At 48.3% G+C, this 17,701-nt stretch overlaps 1 protein-coding gene across 2 annotated transcripts in view; it reads right to left on the bottom strand.

Annotated features, from left to right (window-relative positions):
• Positions 1-17,701, bottom strand: part of PKD1 (polycystin 1, transient receptor potential channel interacting) — a 114,644-nt gene that overhangs the window by 45,667 nt on the left and 51,276 nt on the right. The window contains exons 7-16 of one of the 2 annotated variants that reach the window (XM_083584728.1): positions 16,131-16,339; positions 15,320-15,435; positions 15,101-15,227; positions 13,857-14,131; positions 12,271-13,029; positions 11,380-11,511; positions 10,746-10,921; positions 10,082-10,215; positions 4,446-8,071; positions 2,634-2,780 (exon numbers count right to left, since the gene is read on the bottom strand). In XM_083584728.1, the coding sequence (XP_083440854.1) occupies positions 2,634-2,780; positions 4,446-8,071; positions 10,082-10,215; positions 10,746-10,921; positions 11,380-11,511; positions 12,271-13,029; positions 13,857-14,131; positions 15,101-15,227; positions 15,320-15,435; positions 16,131-16,339 (5,701 nt within the window). The remainder of the gene's footprint in view (positions 1-2,633; positions 2,781-4,445; positions 8,072-10,081; positions 10,216-10,745; positions 10,922-11,379; positions 11,512-12,270; positions 13,030-13,856; positions 14,132-15,100; positions 15,228-15,319; positions 15,436-16,130; positions 16,340-17,701) is intronic. The other variant, XM_083584727.1, reaches the window with a different exon arrangement.

The raw sequence follows: 17,701 nt of genomic DNA, 5'->3' as shown, positions 1-17,701 counted from the left end.
ACACACACAAAAGGAAAGAGGGAGAAGAGCAAGAGGGAGATCAAGGCAGTAAGAATTTCCACTTGCAGACAAACGGCATCTCGGGTTGCCAAGCCTCTCCTGGAGCTGGTGATAGAAACCATAAGGTTTTTTGGCCTGCAGGTTCCTTTTGCTGCTCAGTTTTGTTTTGCGGCCTACCAATAGGTGCAGTTATTTTAAAAAGAAGGGGGAATGTGTGTGTGTGTGTTACCCTCCCTCTCTCCCTCTGCTTTTTCCAAGGCACCATGGGAAGAAAAGCAAAAAAGAAAAGCCTCGGCTATCAGCAAAAGGGTTCTTTTTCTCTCCTAATGTTCATACAGTGGTAACTCGGGTTAAGTACTTAATTCGTTCCGGAGGTCCGTTCTTAACCTGAAACTGTTCTTAACCTGAAGCACCACTTTAGCTAATGGGGCCTCCTGCTGCCGCTGCGCCGCCGGAGCCCGATTTCTGTTCTTATCCTGAAGCAAAGTTCTTAACCTGAAGCACTATTTCTGGGTTAGCGGAGTGTGTAACCTGAAGCGTATGTAACCTGAAGTGTATGTAACCCGAGGTACCACTCTATTTGTAGATGGGCAACTCTGGGCATTCCATGCCTGCCTCTGCAACCCCACCCAACACACTGGGCTATCCTAATCTATCTGGCAGCTGTCTCCCTGCAGAAATGGGAGCCATGTAGCTCAGTGGGAGAGCATCTGCTTTGCATGCAGAAGGTGCCAGGTTCGATCCGCAATGGCATCTGCAGGTAAAAAAGACTGAGGTGTCAGGGTTGGGGATGAGCTCCCTTTCCCCATGAGGCCTGGAGAGACATTTGCAGAGACAACAGTGATGGGCCAGATGGGCCAATGATTTCACATATGGCAGGTCTGTGTAGGAAGAGGAAGATCCCAATGTCAATCCCTGGTAGGGCTAAGAAACACCCCCTGCCTGAAAACCTGGAGAGCTGCTGCCAGTTAGTGTAAACAATACTGACTCAGTATAAGGCGGCTTCCTATGTTCCTGTTTAAGTCAGCCCTTTATTCAGAACCATGAGAACTGGAATCTTACATTTTAGTTGAAGGAATATAGATGGAATATAAAAGGAATATAGATACAGCACTTGCTTTGCATACAAAAAGTTCCAAATTCAGTTCCTTCAGGAAAGGCTAGGAGAGACTCTCTGCCTGAAACCTTGGAGAGTCACTGCCTGCCAGTGTAGTCAGTACTGAGCTAGAGGCACCAAAGGTAGGACTCCACATATAGCAACACGTGTGTGTGTGTGTGTGTGTGTGTGTGTGTGTGGACCTTTAGGACCTGCTGCTTATCAATGAAAGCAGCACTTTCAATTTCCTTTGCAATCTTTAACATGTTTCCCTTCCTGCCCTTCTCCTGTGGCCGATGGGGCAGCTGAAGCCACAGGAGACTGACTTCACCACAGTCACACTGTGAATCTGTGGCAGAGCCAGAATGCAAACCCAGGACTCCCAAATCAGAGTTCATCCTATCCCACTTGTGCACTTTTGGGGGGGGGCATTTTCAGTCCAAGGGCCACATTCATTTGTGAGCAACTTTCCAGGGGCCACATGCTAGTGGTGGGTAGAGCCAAAAGCAGTGAAATATCTATGGGAGCAGAAATCCTGGCACTTTTCGGCTCAAATTTCACCTCAGAACCTCAGCCTCAGCCATGAACATGCAACACTAGTGTGGCATAATGGTTAGAGTGTCAGACTCGGACCTTGCAGGCGAGAGTTCAAATTCCCTCTCAGCCATGAAGCTCAATGGGTGACATTGGTCCAGTCACTGTCTCTTACTCTAATCTACCCCACAGGGTTCTTGTGAGGATAAAATGGAGAGGAGGCAGAACCATGTAAATCACTGTGAGCTCCTTGGAGGAAACATGGGATAGAAATGTAAGAATAAAAACAGTAACATTACTACAGTAACAGTGTATAGCTTACGGCATGGGTAGGCAAACTAAGGCCCGGGGGCTGGATCCGGCCCAATCACCTTCTAAATCTGGCCCGCAGGCGTTCTGGGAATCAGTGTGTTTTTACATGAGTAGAATGTGTCCTTTTATTTAAAATGCATCTCTGGGTTATTTGTGAGGCATAGGAATTCATTCATATTTCCCCCCCCAAAAAAAAATATAGTCCGCCCCCCCCACAAGGTCTGAGGGACAGTGGACCGGCCCCCTGCTGAAAAAGTTTGCTGACCTCTGGCTTACGGGTATTGCAAGCATTACAGAGAATATGTGTGAGGTGATGTGAATGCTTAAAAACGGAAAGTTTTGTTCTGGGTAGCACTGCCATGATGGCTGGGGCTGATGGGAGTTGTAGTTCAAAATATCTGGAGTTGCAGAGAAAGATTTATGAAGACAGAACAAATTCTCAGATTCATTGGGGAGGCAGGTGTGAGAGGCTCTAATTCCAGGGACCTTAATGCAGTCTCAACAGAGCACCACGATCATCAGTACGGACTAGGGCCCTGCATGGCTGTTCACACAATTAAGTACCAGTGGAGGGGCATTCTCAAGGAGAGTATGAGCCTGCCTTTCCCTACTGCCCTGAAGCAACCCGCAACGGCAGTACAGGAAGGTACTGTTTGAGGATGAAGAGCAGAGAGGACTCCATGACACTAACCGTTTGATTCGTAGCTTCAGGACTCATCCCCGTTTTCCAGACAGCGAGGTCGAATGTGTACTCCACATCTGCTTCCAGTATGGATCGGGAAACAGTAACGACACCCCCTGTGGCAGTGAAGTTGAGCGCACACCCCGCAGATGAGCTCTGTTGCAGACAAGGAAACAGGGAGGAGGAGGGCAGAGGAGACATTCAAAACCTGCCTTAAAACAGAAGGTCAGTCCTGTCCTGAGGGTCTGAGACCAGAACCTGGGTATATGTCAAACTTCTTCCTGTTCTAGTACCCTCATCTTGTTAAAACAGGCTGCGCCAACCATGATGGGGCTGACTGGAGCTGATGGGAGCTGTACTCCAAAATCTTAAGGGCACCAGGTTGGCATGCCAAAGCAAAGAGGGGAAGTGAGTAAGAGTAAATGCAGCTTCCATGCCTACAAACGGCCTCCGACGGCCAAACTTTTGGGTTGCTTTTCTTGTAGGGCGTACTTCAGGGCAAAATATGTATGCCGCCAAAACACAATTTTGGAACAGTCATGAAAGATAGCAAAATAAAGGTGGTGTGAACCAGGGCAGGTGAGTGTCCCTGCACAGTCCTGGGGCTCTGTTCCTAAAATTGGGCAAAGGAAGTCAAACATTTGAACCGAGGGTGTTTAATGGGAATACACCACTGCAGTCTAATGAAAAAAACTTCTTCTTTGTGGGGTGGGAATCCAATGCACAGGTATAGGATAGGAAATACCTGGCTTGTCAGCAGAACAGGTGGATATCTGGATTGTAGCTGATCCCAAGCTGAACCTGAGACGGCAGTGTGATGTGACTGCCAAAAAGGCTAATCTGATTTGGGAGCTGGTTAATCAAATTATGGTTTCCAGTGCATAGGAATCAATCACCTAGGGATGAGGTGGGGGCTCTCCTTGATCTAACTGGATTTTCTGCATTGAGCAGCGGGGTTTAGATGACCTAATAAACCCCCACCCACTTGTATCTCTAGAATTCTATTTTAGGCCACATACATGCCATACATTTAAACTAAACTTTGTCTGCACCTCCCTCCCCCCCCCAAGAATCCTGGGAACTGTAGTTTATCCCTCAAAGAGCTACACCCTCAGCAACCTGAACAAACTACAACTCCTAATATTCTTTGGGGGGGAGGGAATATGACCTAAATATATTGCGTCAATGCAGCCACAGTCTTGAGCTCAGCAAGCCTTAAGCCAAATTCAGCTACTGTGCCCCCCGCCCCAGTTGCCAATCCAAAAAGCAAAACACATCAAGGCAGAAAGCAGGGGGAGAATGGGGACATGGGGTCTCGGCTCACAATGCCCCTCCCCCTTCTCAAAGTACAGATCTCCTGCAGCACTAGTTCCAGACCAGGCTTCTAAGTCTTTAAAAGGTAAAGGTACCCCAGACCGTTAGGGCTCTGGGGTTGCAGCGCTCATCTCGCTCTATAGGCCGAGGAGCCGGTGTTTGTCCGCAGACAGCTTCCGGGTCATGTGGCCAGCATGACTAAGCCACTTCTGGAGAACCAGAGCAGCGCACGGAAATGCTGTTTAAATTCCTGCTGGAGCAGTACCTATTTATCTACTTGCATTTTGACGTGCTTTCGAACTGCTAGGTTGGTAGGTGCAGGGACCGAGCAATGGGAGCTCACCCCGTTGCGGGGATTCGAACCGCCGACCTTCTGATCGGCAAGCCCTAGGCTCTGTGGTTTAGACCACAGCGCTACCCACGTCTAAGTATTTAAAATGATGGAAATTACCCACAAGTGCACCCCCACCCAGCTGCTCCTTCACTCAAAGCCCAGGGTTTGCTTACCTTGGAGGAAGACATACAAGACCACTGATAATGCAACGGCGTCTGTTCCCAGTCTTCTAGGTTAGGGTCGTATGATTTCTCCCCATCCAAGATCAGGTCTCGGGTGCTGGACCACACACGGTACGATCCTCCATCAATGATGGGCACCAGCTTGTTAGGAGTGACAGTCACATTTGCGAAAATGCTCTTGGACAGTGGTGTGTCTCCGAAAGAGACCAGGAACTTGAAGCAGTAGGTGCCCAGGTCGAGTGCCAGCTTGGGGATGACCAACTGCGGCCGGCTGACGTCCACGTTGGACAGGAGGACTTTGTCAGAGGCGCCCAGTTGCAGGCAGCTGGGGGCTTTGTAAATCTCCCACACGTACTTGGTCTGGTACCTAGTGCAGCCCCGCAAGTCAAGCTGGGCTTCCAAGTAATTCTTCTGCGACCGCTTCATGACCACTTGCCCAGGTAACGCCAACTCAGCTTCTGGTTCTTCGCATTCCAGCACCTGGACCGTGATGGTGAGCTGGGCAATGGAGAAGCTGATGAGGTTGGAGGCATTCACTTCCACCAAGTAATCCCCATGCCTTAGGTAGGTATGGCTGGCGGATGGCACACTTGTCCTTTGAGCTGGAGAACCATCTCCAAAGTGCCACCAAAAGGCAACTTTCTTTGCGCTGGGCAGCACAGACACCTCAAACGTCGTTGTCCGGTTAGCAAAGGAGCTGACAGGCAGGAGAGAAAGTTGCATTATGATGTCTTGGACTTCTATCACGATGGTTATGTTTAGGCTGCCCAGACGGTTCCAAGCGGTGAGATGGATCTCCAGACGACCTGCAGCTTCTGGGATATAAGAGATGCTTTGGCCTTCCACGCGGACCTGGGAACGCCCGTGGTCTCCCTCCAAGGAGAGCTGCCACAAATATGATACCCGCGAGCCACTGTCAACCTCAGCTGTGAAGCGCCTCTCTATTCCAACAGGCATGCCTTGCTCACAGCAGTCCGTGACCTTCAAGCCATGGATGGCCTCCAGCACCACAATGAGAACTTCCGTGTAGTCCACACTGATGTGGTTCTCTGCAGTCACCCTTACGAAGTAATCTCCAACCTGGGTGAATGTATAGGTGAAGCTGGAAGAGTTGAGTGCCATGGAGTGGTTCCCGCCGACACTCATCTTATAGCTCACAGAGGAACCAGCAGCCATCCCAATGACAAAGTTGACCTCTTCCCCAGGCTCTAGCACCTCCTTGCCCACAGTGAGTTTTAGGCCCTGGATTGGGTCTTCCACGGTCACGCTGTGGCAGGCCACATCCCAGCTGACATCGTTGGAAGCATTTAAGCAGACGGAGAAGACTCCAGGTGAGGGGAATGTCAAGGCCACTCTTTGCCCACATATGGTGGTGTTCAGCAGCTTCCAGGTCCATGCTACATCAGAACCCCTTTCCAGCTCCCCAGAGAAGTTTACCTCTGAGCCTGACTCAACATAACCAGTATAATTCAGCCTCACGGTCCTGATCCTCACTCCTATGATGGGCTCCTGAATGTACACCACAAGCGTTGCATTGGCAGAGCCAAATTTGTTCTCTGCCACAACGGTAACTGCTTTGGCACCAGGACTTGGGAAGGAATGTGTGATGGCAGAGGAGGCAGTTTGGAGAAAGAGACCATCCTCCAGGTACCAAATATACATCAATCCAGTCCCAGCAGTGACACTCGTACTTATGTTTACAGAAATGTTGACTGCAGCAGGGTTGGGGGAAGCGATGGGCTTCAAGACACCAACCTGCTCAATGAACTCCACTGTCTTGTTCACTGTTGAGCTCCCCAGCATATTTGTGGCTTTCAGGTGGATGACGTAGACCCCTGCTTCCAGGACAACCAGGGAGAAGGTCTTCCCTGCAGAAGTCTGCACAGGGTGGTTTTCCTTCAGGAGAGTCCAGTTGTAGGAGATGTTGGTGCCCTCCCTCACTGCCGCCTGCATCTGGAGCGTCTTGTTGGTGGGGAAGTAGGTGTCATCCATGAGGTCGCCACCGGCAATGTGAAGCCCTTCGATCTGCTCCAAGACGTAGATAAAGATGCTGTCCTGCAGGCACCCAATCTCGTTCTCTGCAGTCACGATCACATTGAACGTCCCAATTGAACGGAAAGTGTAGGAGATGGTGGAGTAGCCTGGGATGGGGGTGCACCTATCGCACAAGATCCAGGAGTACCGGATAGCAGTGCCAGCGAGGAGGGTAGCCGTGAAGCTCACAGAACCATTTAGAGGCACCACTGTCCTGCTGGCATTGATGGTCAGGCCTTGAAGGCGCCTCTTCACTGTCACATTAAGCCTTGCTTCACGGAAGCTCACATTGTTCCAGCCCGTCAGGGTGATGGCATAGGTGCCACTTTTGTTGTAGGAGTGGGTGATGAATTTCCCCAGCTGGCTCATGCCATCCCCAAAGTACCACAGATAGCTCACATTGGTCCCGCTAGCGTTGGCAGAGAACAGGTAGACTTGGTTCAGTTCCAAAACCTTCGAGCCGTTGGACTCAATCCTGACGACCCCAACCGGCTCTTGGACTTCCACAAAGACTGAGTCGTTATTGAAAGATACGTTGTTGCAGACTGTCACTGTGACCAAGTAGACACCGGGGGCTTTGTAGGTGTAACTAACTTCCGTCCCACCAAACCGAGTGGATTCGTTTGTCCCAAAGTCCCAGAGGTAGCGATAGGGGTAAGGGGGTAAAGCTGTGACTTGGAACTTGCTTTCGTTGCCCAGTCTCACAAACTGCGGCCTTATGAACAGCGAGACGTTGGTGACCTCTGGCTCCACACAGACCTCGGTGTAATAATGAGCTTTGTTGACCTTGCTTGAGAGGACCAAAGAAAGGCGAAAGGTGCCACTGCGGGTGAAGTTGTGCCTCACCGTTGGGTCCCCATTCACGGTGACGTTGGATGACCCATCTCCAAACGTCCAGTCAAAAAGGTAGTCCTCTGGGTTACCAGAAACATAGGCAATAAGTTGTACATCGGGGTGCTCTGGGATACAAGTGGAAGGCTCAATCTTGAGAACCATCAGCACAAATATCCGGACAGGAACAGCTTGGGAAACGGAGTTGACTGGATTCGTTGCTGTGACGTTTACTGTGCAATTCATCTCCTTTAAATAGATGTGCATCACGGATGCCACGGAACTGTTCACCACGGTCCCGTCACCCATGTCGAATATCCACAGGATGCTGTCCCCTGTTTCCACGGAAGCGGTGATCTCTACTGGCGTGCGGAGCTCCATTGCTTCCTCCAGAACCACCTGCAACCCGCTAATCTCTTCAAAGACACGGTAACTCTGGAATGTTTCTACAGCACTAATGGTGTTGTTGGCTCTCAGGCTGACGTTGTACATCCCCTTGTTGCTGTAGGTGTGGACTATCGCCGGCAGGCTTTGCACAGACGCCACAGAGCCATCCCCAAAATCCCAGGTGTAAGAGACCCCATAGCTAGAGGGCAGGGGGACAGCTTTGAAAGTGACAGGGCGACCAGCAACCAAGACATCTGCATCAACTTCCAGGGTCACTTCCATCAGGTAAGTATAGATGTGGACAGGAATCGTGTAGGTCAGGTTCTCAAATTCATTGGATACTAAAACACTCAGGATATATTCACCTGCATTTGTGACCAGGCCGGGGAGAAGGGGGCAGGGGGAGAGAGGGAGAAAGGGATGGAGGGAGAGGGAGAGGGAGAGGGAGAGGGAGAGAAATGAATAAGAACTTCCCACTCCTGTGGTTTCTCTCTTTGAACAATATGTGCATATTTGGTAGATGAAGGATAAGCAAGTGTGAAATGGTTACTTTTGAGGATGTTTCGATTTGCATCTTAATCATTTTTTTAATTTAAAAAATCTGTACTGTTTTTACTGCTCTGTTGCATGCTGCTCTGGGCACCTTTAGTTGGAAAGGCAGGGCAACAGCAACAATATTTCATTGCATTGCATTTCATGGAGAAGGGGAAATCTGTCAATTTCGGTTTCCCATTTTTCCAATCTTATGTTGTTATCCAGATCCGTTTGGAAACATTTCCACATCATGAAAATCCATCAGCATCTCAGTGCTAATTTCTCCCACTATACAAATCTTTCTATAAAATCTTGCCTAATATGCACATTTTTATATAACAATTTTCCCTAATACAACCAACTTTTGTATGCTGTTTTCAGTAACTGTACTTCAAAATTCAGAGGTGTGAATTTCTGAGGATGGCCGAGTTTCAGTTCTAATATTATTTCAGAAAGGATAAATTAGGTAAGGTTGCCATGAAGGGAGAACTGAATTGATTTTCTTCCCCATCCCCATCTTTCATGTCAGAGAGGGGACAGGACCGAATGAGGAACACCCAGCACTATCTTCCAGACTGTCTTCATGGGTGGAATGAGAGAACAAATCAAGCAAAAGTACTTAATCTGAACCATTTGCTCTTAGAAACACAGAATCTGGAGCACATTGGTTTCACTTGCCACACAGAGTGTATGCAGATTTGAATGTTATCAGATAATTTCATTCTGCGTATTCATTCACTTATATCATTTGTGCTTGATGTTCAAAACATCATGCATACACAACCTCATAAGAAGAACAAATAAAAACTTAAAATACAGCCAGATTAGCAGCAGGAGAAATCCTCTGAACTTAAGCAAGTTCCCAAGCGGTCCCCAGAAGAGGCAGGTCTTGCAACTCCCTTCTAGAGGCCTGAGATGTGCTCTAACAGCCCTGAAAAGGCAATTATCACGAAAAAGCTCCTGAGCTGGTCAGTCAAATGACAAACGCACTGGTTTTGGGTGACAATCCCTGTTGATTTGGCGGGTTCTTCCTCGTGCAGGAACCTTTCTTATAAAACCCCCACTGTGCATTTGCCTGCTAATTAATTGCAAACTACATGATAGTCACAATAACATGGGATCAGACACCACATTCATGATATATAATTCCTGAAATATAAAACGTTGCAATTGGTGCTGTATTCCAAAGACCATCCATCAATGGGAATTTCATACAAGGCCATTATTCAACCACACTTAATAGCAACCAGTTGGCTAACTACTTCTTGCTGAGGTCAACCTGACCTCCCACAGGGATGGAACACAGAGTAGAGCACCAGAAGTAGTTCAAAAATGCCAAGGGGGGACATTTGGGGAGAGGCAATCTCAAAGGAACTTGCTTTGTAGAGCCACTGAGTGCTGTCTGCGCACACAGGAGGCAGCAACTGGAAAAGCGAAAGGGGCCACAAAATGAACTCTGGGAGTTGGGATAGCTCAGTCGGTACAGCATGAGACTTTTAATCTCTGGGTCATGGGCTTGACCCCCACACTAGGCAAAAAGATTCCTGCATTGCACGGAGTTGGTCCAGATGACCCTCACGGTCCCTTCCAACTCTATGATTCTCTGAGTTCCCAGCTGCTTGTTGGGCCCATTTGTGTGCTAATAGTAGTCAGATACTTAGCTGTGATTCCTGCATTGTAGGAGGTCCATTGAAGGGACCTTTGGGTCCCTTCAAAGTCTACAGTTCTATGGCTATGATTTGCATCAACGCAGAAAGTAGAAACTGTCCTAAGCACACATCCCGTTTACTCAATTGGCCATGGCGTCGCAAACGAAAAACAAAACAGAACACTTTTCTCACCTGATTCTTGGTAGGTATGCGATACATTATGCCCAATTACAACCTGATGGATGTTGGGGTCTGGCACGAGGAAAGACTCGTTATAGGGAGGCCTGAACTGGAAAGCAACACGGTCGCCGTCTCCGAAGTCCCACCTGCACAGCAGAAAAAGTAGTAAAACATGCAGTTGCTGACAGGTAACAGATCTCCCTGTGGAGATGGCACTCCCGAATCAGTGGCACATGCCCTTCTGACTTGCACTCTTTATAAAGACTTGAGGAATGAGATTATCACCCCTCTTTTATTGTCCATTCTGGGTTACCCAGCCACTGCCACAGCGTCCTTTTTCTTGGCAGATCAAGATGAGCAGGTGACAGCAAAGGTTGCAAGGTTTTTAGCTGGGGCAATCAGAATAAGATCCACCATTTGACTATTGATTCAAAATCCCAAAATGTATTTTATATAATTGACTTTTTATTTCTATTTTTTGTATATTGCATTGTTGTTTTATTCATTCAATTCAATGCAGTTGCAGGCAGGTAACAGAAAAGCTGGAAGGCCAACACAGCTGCCCAGTCCATGGAAAACCTGCTTCCCACCCCTGATGCATGGAGTGGAAACACTCCCCTGCGCAGCCCTTCTTTTTCATTCTGTTTTGTTCCAATCATACATCGGGAGAACTCACAGGAATGTGGCATCCACAGCAGAGTCCACTGTAACCATGGCTGCCAGTTCCACAGTGCTGTTCTGAGGGACGAGGGGTGGGATCTCAGAGACCACCAGATCCTTCATCCTGTTCATCTTCTCCACGGTGATGTTGTAGTCCACAGTGACGTTGCTGACGTGGTTGGAGGCAGTGAGCTATAAGGGAAGGGGAAAGAAAGAAAAAGCTCTGGCACAGTATGGCACAGATATATAACCAAGGGGCATTTGCACCATGACATCCTTCAACATCTATTTCCCCCTCCTCTCCATCATCCGCTCTGGGAGAGAGAAACGTGCTGGAAATCCTCACATGCTTTTACCCCTTCATTCCTCTCCTTGTTACCCAACACGTAAGAACATAAATGCAAAAGAACATAAAATCGTAAGAAGAACCTGCTAGACCAGGTCCAAAGGGGCCCATCTAGCCCAGCCTTCCTGTTCTCACAGTGGCCAACCAGATGCCCCAATGGGAAGCCCATAAGCAGGACCTGAGCAGAAGACCACTCTCCCCTCCTGTGGTTTCCAGCATTCAAAAGCACTGTTGCCTTCAACAGTGAAGGCAGAGCAAAGCCATCATGGCTAGTAGCCATTGATAGCAGCTGCCTGTGACTTACCGACAGCTTGTACACAGCCGGTGTCTGGTAAATAACGTGGAAGACATCGTTGTAGAAAGTGAAAGAGCGCTTATCGTCCACGGTCCACCGGAAGGTAACATCCGATCCGGCATCCATCATGGGGACGTAACTCTGCAGTGGATGGGAACAGGCAGGCACGTTTAATGTTTAATAGGTTATTGTATTTTAATATTCTGTTGGAAGCCACCCAGAGTGGCTGGAGAAACCTAACCAGATGGGCAGGGTATAAATAATAAATTATTATTATTTCAGAGAAAAGTTTACATGTGACTTTCCACTTCAAATCATGACCATTATAAGAGCAGGGCCCCTGGCGAGTGGGCTCCATCATTCTCAAACCACTTTTGTCAAAAAGCAGAGGAGAAGTCAACAGTATGTCAAACTCAGAAAGGGACGGATCTGACAATGATTAGCTGGGAAATGGTGCAACAGCCTTCCCCAGCCTGGTGGGCTCCAGATGTTTTGGACTGTAATGGCCACAGATACGCTGACAGGGGCTGATGGGAGTTGTAGTACAAAATAGCAGTGTTGGCCAGGGTTAATACGAACTGTAGCACAAAACACTCAGGAAGGCTGAGTTAGAACACATAAGCATTTTAGTGCATATTTTCCTGAACATACACATTTTTGCAAACCACTTCCCTTCATATAATGCATTTTAAGTTATTTTCACTAATATATGCATTTTTTTACACCCACATACCCACACCCACTTTTGTACACATATCTTGGCTGAAGCACTGCATTGCAAAATTCAGAAAAGTGCAAATTTCAAAGGATCAGTGCATTTCGGTTTGTGCATCGTTCCAGAAGGTGCAGAAGAGGCAGGGTGGTGCTTAAAGGAGAACCAAAGCAAATGTATCTCCTTACCCTACTTACCACACGGTTATTCAGCAAGACTCTGGTCTCTGGGTTTGGGGTTGCGCGGAGGCCTCGGATGGCATCCTCTGCTTTCACAGTGATGGTGATGTTCTGGGAGCTAACAGCGTTCTCTGCCCACAGCACTCGGGTGCTGGCATTTCCCCCGATGTTCTCCAACACGACGACTGAGAACCAGGTATCATTGGTGTCCCTGGTGCACTCAGGCACAAGTGGGATGACAGAAGGTGGGCAGCTCCTTCCAAAGGGAAAGCTCTGGCTCCCTGCGAACCATCCAGCAGTTGCGTTCACCCCAGAAGAGATTTTCACCACCAGCCAAGTGTGGTTGGTTTCCACGTAGATTCGGCCACCTTGCTCTGGAGGGTAAATGACGCGGAGGCCCGACACCGGAGAGACAGCCACGAAATCACAGGATAGGTTGGCGCTGAAGACTCCGTTCTCTACAGTGGCCCTCACGGCATACAGGCCAGGGCGGTCCACACCCAAATTCCCTTCCCCGATAATGGCTACTGTCTTTTCAGCAAAAGAAAGGACCCTAAAGTAGCAGGTGGAGTCGTTATGCCAGCCACCGGCCTCAGGGTGCATGAGAGAGCCTGGCTCCCAGTCTGAAGAGTTCAGGGTGAAGTAACTCATCTGGTAAGATGGCACCTGGCTTGGGTGGCAAAGGATGAAGGCCCCAGGCCCTGCGTCATGCTGGATGCTCACGGTGTCATTTGGCCTGATGAAAGTGTCTTTGCTCCTGAAGTGCAACTGTGAAAGAGAAGTCACGGTCACTTCGATACTCCAAACCCAGCCCATTCTGTATGGGCCGCTGCAGGCCCCACCACCACCCTTGTACTGCAACTGTGAGTTGAATGTTGGGTGCAGGGGTTGGTTATGCTGGTCACACCCAACTGGGTACAGCAGGCTCAAAAGAACTCATTTATCTAAGACATTGTGCCCAAGTTTGCTTATTTCTTTCTTGCTCCCAATCCATTTTCCTTTTGTGATCCTAAGTCTGAGGTCTGGGCAGAGGCGGAGCTAGACGCTCTGGCACCTGGAGTGGTGCACATGCTGTGCACCCAGGGGCAGGGCTAGCCTCCCGTGGGGGCGCGGCGATGTCACCCCCCTCAGGGATGACACCCAGGGCGGACCGCACCCCCTCCTCCTCCACCAGTGGGTCTGGGACTATCGTTTCCCCCCCATTTTGTGATTTGTAAACCACTTTAGCAGCCCTTCTTGGTTAATGCACAGCATATTATTTCATTCCATCTGTTACATCTTCTCAACCAAATTGGTCAATAATGCAGCTATCTGCCCATACAAGCCTTCTGCTAACCAAGAACGCAGCCCAGGCTGCAACACATCAGAAGCAGTCAACAGGACAAAGCAAAACTACTCAAGGTAGCGCTAACTACTGAGCCCAAACAGACCCTCAGAGGAAAGGAGGGGGGAAGCGGCCAGGATTAGAAACAGAGTCTAGCCAGAAGCAATTGAAACTCAGTACTGTATATCGATTCCAGAAAATATTACTGAGTGACTTAATATGGCACAATGGTAGAAATATCCCGGATGCACTTTCGGTTCAAAACACTCACAAGGTACCGTGTGGAAGGGCCAGGTGGCAAGGTAAAAAGCGACTCTTTGAGTTCGCTCCTCCCTGACAGGTTTTCACAAGTGCGAGGAGAGGGGCTGGGCGAGCTGGTGGCAGAGTTGTTGGCACATGTCTCCGGATCACAGCAGTTTTGTAGCGGAAGGCATGTATTGGTCAAAGGGCACCACAGGAGCCCAAGCGCACACTCCATTTCTGCCCACGTCCCATTCTCTTCCAAACTGGGTAACAGCTCCATGGTGTTCAGGACTTCCTTGCAGACTATGGGCAGGAAGGAGAAAAGGAGAAAACAGATAAATATTGCCTGAGCCTTGTCTGGGCTCCAGAGATACATTAATAATCTTATTTATTTAATCAAGAACATAATACTCCATAACATGTAAGACGTAAGAAACAGATGTAAAATATAGTTGAATGGAAATTAAAATGAAACCAAAAATCAAGGTACAAATTTGAGTTGTTGCATTCACAATATCTGGGAAGAATAATAATTATTGATATTGGGGGAGCAAAACACATCCTTTTCTGTTATGTTCTGCTTGTAAATATGTTGTCTGGGTTGGGTGGGTTGCCTTATGACATTCTTGTGTGACGCTGAAGGGTTACTAAGAGTTCCAAACAGTGGTGTAACAAAAGCTGGACAAAACAACAATGCTGGAACATTTGTGGTATGAAAAGTTACAGGATTTCAGTAGGAAGCTATGGGCATGCGATGATTGGAAAAGAAGCAGCATCTCTGCCCCCAAACCTTTGCAGATGCAAAGAGTATTGAAAGCTGGATTGTATATAACTATCCTGAGCACAAATAATCTTGAATGATGCACAATAAAAAGGGTTCCTGCCAGTCCCAAGAAAGCCCTGGTTTTCTGCTTCTCTGGAGGGTAGGACCTGAACCAGTGGATTCAAATTACAAGGAAGGAGATTCGGACTAAACATTAGAAAGAGCTGTTTGACAGTGGAACAGACTCCTTGGAAAGGTGGTGGACACTCCTTCATTCAAGGTTTTTTAAGAGAGGTCTGATTGCCATCAGTCAAAGAGTTTTTAGCTGAAATTCTTGCATTATAGGGGATTGACCCTTGGGGTACCTTCCAAGTCTACAATATTATGATTCCATAACGTTCCAATGCAATGCAGAAACTGGGGCATGAGACCAATTTCCTTCTTTTCGTACAAATATTTCAGATTCACATTAGCAAGACTTCCCAGCAAGCCACATAATGGCACCTCACCTTCTGTGAGTGCTGGGCGGTGCACTCGAAACCGGACTTGGACATCCCTCTTCAGTTCCTGAGTCACAAGCTCCAAGGCTACCAAATAACCCTCCTGCTGGAACGCCAAGCCGGGAAACACCACCGTCTGGAAAACACAACACTCAAAAGGTTCACAGAGCTGCAGGGTGCCTTAGCAGGGGAGATCTCGGCTGGAAGGGAACCACTAGCATTCCTCACCTCCACCGTTCCTGACGGGGCTGACAGCTCCTCGGTTTCCGTAGCATTGCTCGTGGCCACAGGAGTATCAAAGGTGGGAGTGCCCAGGTAAAAGTGCTCAGCATTTAAAAGGATCTCTGTTTAAAAGAAACAGGTAGGGAAGGAAGTTAGCCTCTATTCTTTTTTCTTATGGAGTGACATTAAGAGGAGCCTGTCAGATCAGCCCATCTAGTCCAGCATCATGTTCTCACAGTGGCTGAACAGTTGCCTGTGGGAAACCTGCAAGCAGGACCCAAGACTAAGCACATAACATATATCAAGTTATGCTATATATTTGTTGCTATATTTTAAAAATCCCATTTTTATTTTTTTTAACTATCACAGCTATTGGGAAACAGAAGAATCAATTGGACGGAAGATGCGCCTACTTTGGACACCATCTAGTTATTTGGATACGTTCAATGGGAAAATGTACCTGGATGCATCTTCCAAAGTTATTATTAAATTCCTCCCCACAAGCCTTTGATGGACAAGCAGCCTTCTGATTCTGTAAAAAGCAAGCCTGCCCCAGGCAGCCGATGGGCAGAGCCTACTCAGTGCCTGGATATATTTTTCATGGACTGGGGGAAGAACTTCTGGCTCCTTGTCCTTCCCTCCCAGCCGGAAAAAAACTAGAGTAAGTCACACAGAGCAGAAAGACTGCGAAGGATGAGAGAAATGACGCACAATGTGTTGTCCGGGTTGCAGAATTATTGGTGCAGAATTTTAATGTTAAGTACAGAACTCTGCCCACAAGCTGCCTCCAAGAGAGACCCTTCATGAAGCCACCCACCTTGCGGCTTGTGCTCGCAGACATAGCTGTGCTTGGCTGTGCAGAGGTCTGTGTTGCACTGGCCGGCCGGGCCCATCCGGACACAGTGGTCAGCATTGGACGGGTGAGGCTCTCCTGGGAGCCAGTTCTGACAGCTCTGCAGATTGAAGCCTTCCTCTCGCTGCAGAGGGCTGGGGCTTGCGTTGAACCCGATCCAGACATCCAAGCTCCTTTTGGGGGAAGAGAAAGTCCAGAATAGTATCAGGGAATCACAAGGCATTAAGCACGCCACCAGTGCATGCATGGAGGAGTTTGCAATCCGAATTCCAACACTGGAGGAGGCAAGAGCAGGGGTGCCAAAGGTAAGAAAGAGAACCTGCCTTATACAGAGTCCATCTAGCTCATTAATGTGTACACTGACTAGCAGCAGCTCTCCAGGGTTTCAGGTGGGGGTAATTTCCAGCCCTACCTGGAGATGCCATTGGGTACTGAACCTCAGACGCCTTACATGCAAATCAGATGCCCTACCACCTAAAAATAAAGCAAGCTTCTAGTCTTCATCATTCTGAATCAAGGGCTGATTTAAAGAGAAACATAGGAAGCTGCCTTACAGAGAGTCATACCCTTGATCCATCTAGCTCATTATTATCTACACTGATTGGCAGAGGCTCTCCAGGGTTTCAGGCAGGGAGGGGTCTTTCCCCAGCCCTACCTGGTGATGCTGGGGATTGAACCTGGGACCTTCTACATGCAAAGCAGATATTCTATCACTAAGCTATGGAGCTTCTCTAAAGAAGAATGGGAGGAAATGCTTAGGCTTCTGAGCAAGGTCAGTCAGTCAGTAGATTAAGCTGGAAGGGTCGTGCCAAAAGCTCCATGGAAACTGTGATTTACCACCCTTCCTAATAAATCTAACCAACATCTAATTTCTTGGTGCTGAAATGGGCTGTTGTTCTGAGCACTGGTAACTCTTGCATTGGACTAGCACAACAAATTGTACACAGGACTGTCAACAACAGATTCTCAGTAATTCCCATTAGTTCAAAATGGAACTGTGGGGCTACCAACTGGAACTGGCTAGGAGGATCGCTTTTTCCAGTTTTCAAACAGCTGCAGTGGCTGCCCGTCTGTTTTCAAGCACAATTCATAGTGCAGATGTTTAAGGCCTTACACTGCTATATCAGTTGCTGGAAATGGCAGGAGAGGCGACTGCTTTTGTGCACGGGTCCTTCTTACAGGTGCATCTGATTGACCGCCAAGAGAACAGAATGCTGGACTAGATGGGCCATTGGTCTGATTCAGCAGGTTATTCTTATGTTCTTATGCTTAGGAGCTGGGGACCTAAAGGACCACTTTCAACCTAACTGATCATCATCCAGGGCCCTCCTCCACGTCCCTCTGAAGTAGAGAGCGGGTGATAACTGGAGAGAAGGCTTTCTCAGTTGTGACACCTCATACGGCAGCCTTCCCCAACCTGGTGCCCTCCAGATGTTTGGCACAACTCCCACACAGCCTGAGCCTGCATGGCCATTTTGCCCTAGACAGCCTCAACTGTTACGGTGCTCTCTCTTCCAGTTAACGGAGGTTAAAAG

Source organism: Podarcis filfolensis, assembly GCF_964270895.1.
Source record: "Podarcis filfolensis genome assembly, chromosome: 14".
Classification (NCBI taxonomy): domain Eukaryota; kingdom Metazoa; phylum Chordata; class Lepidosauria; order Squamata; family Lacertidae; genus Podarcis; species Podarcis filfolensis.
Note: the sequence above shows the minus strand (reverse complement) of the source record. Positions and strands in the feature narration are given on the sequence as shown.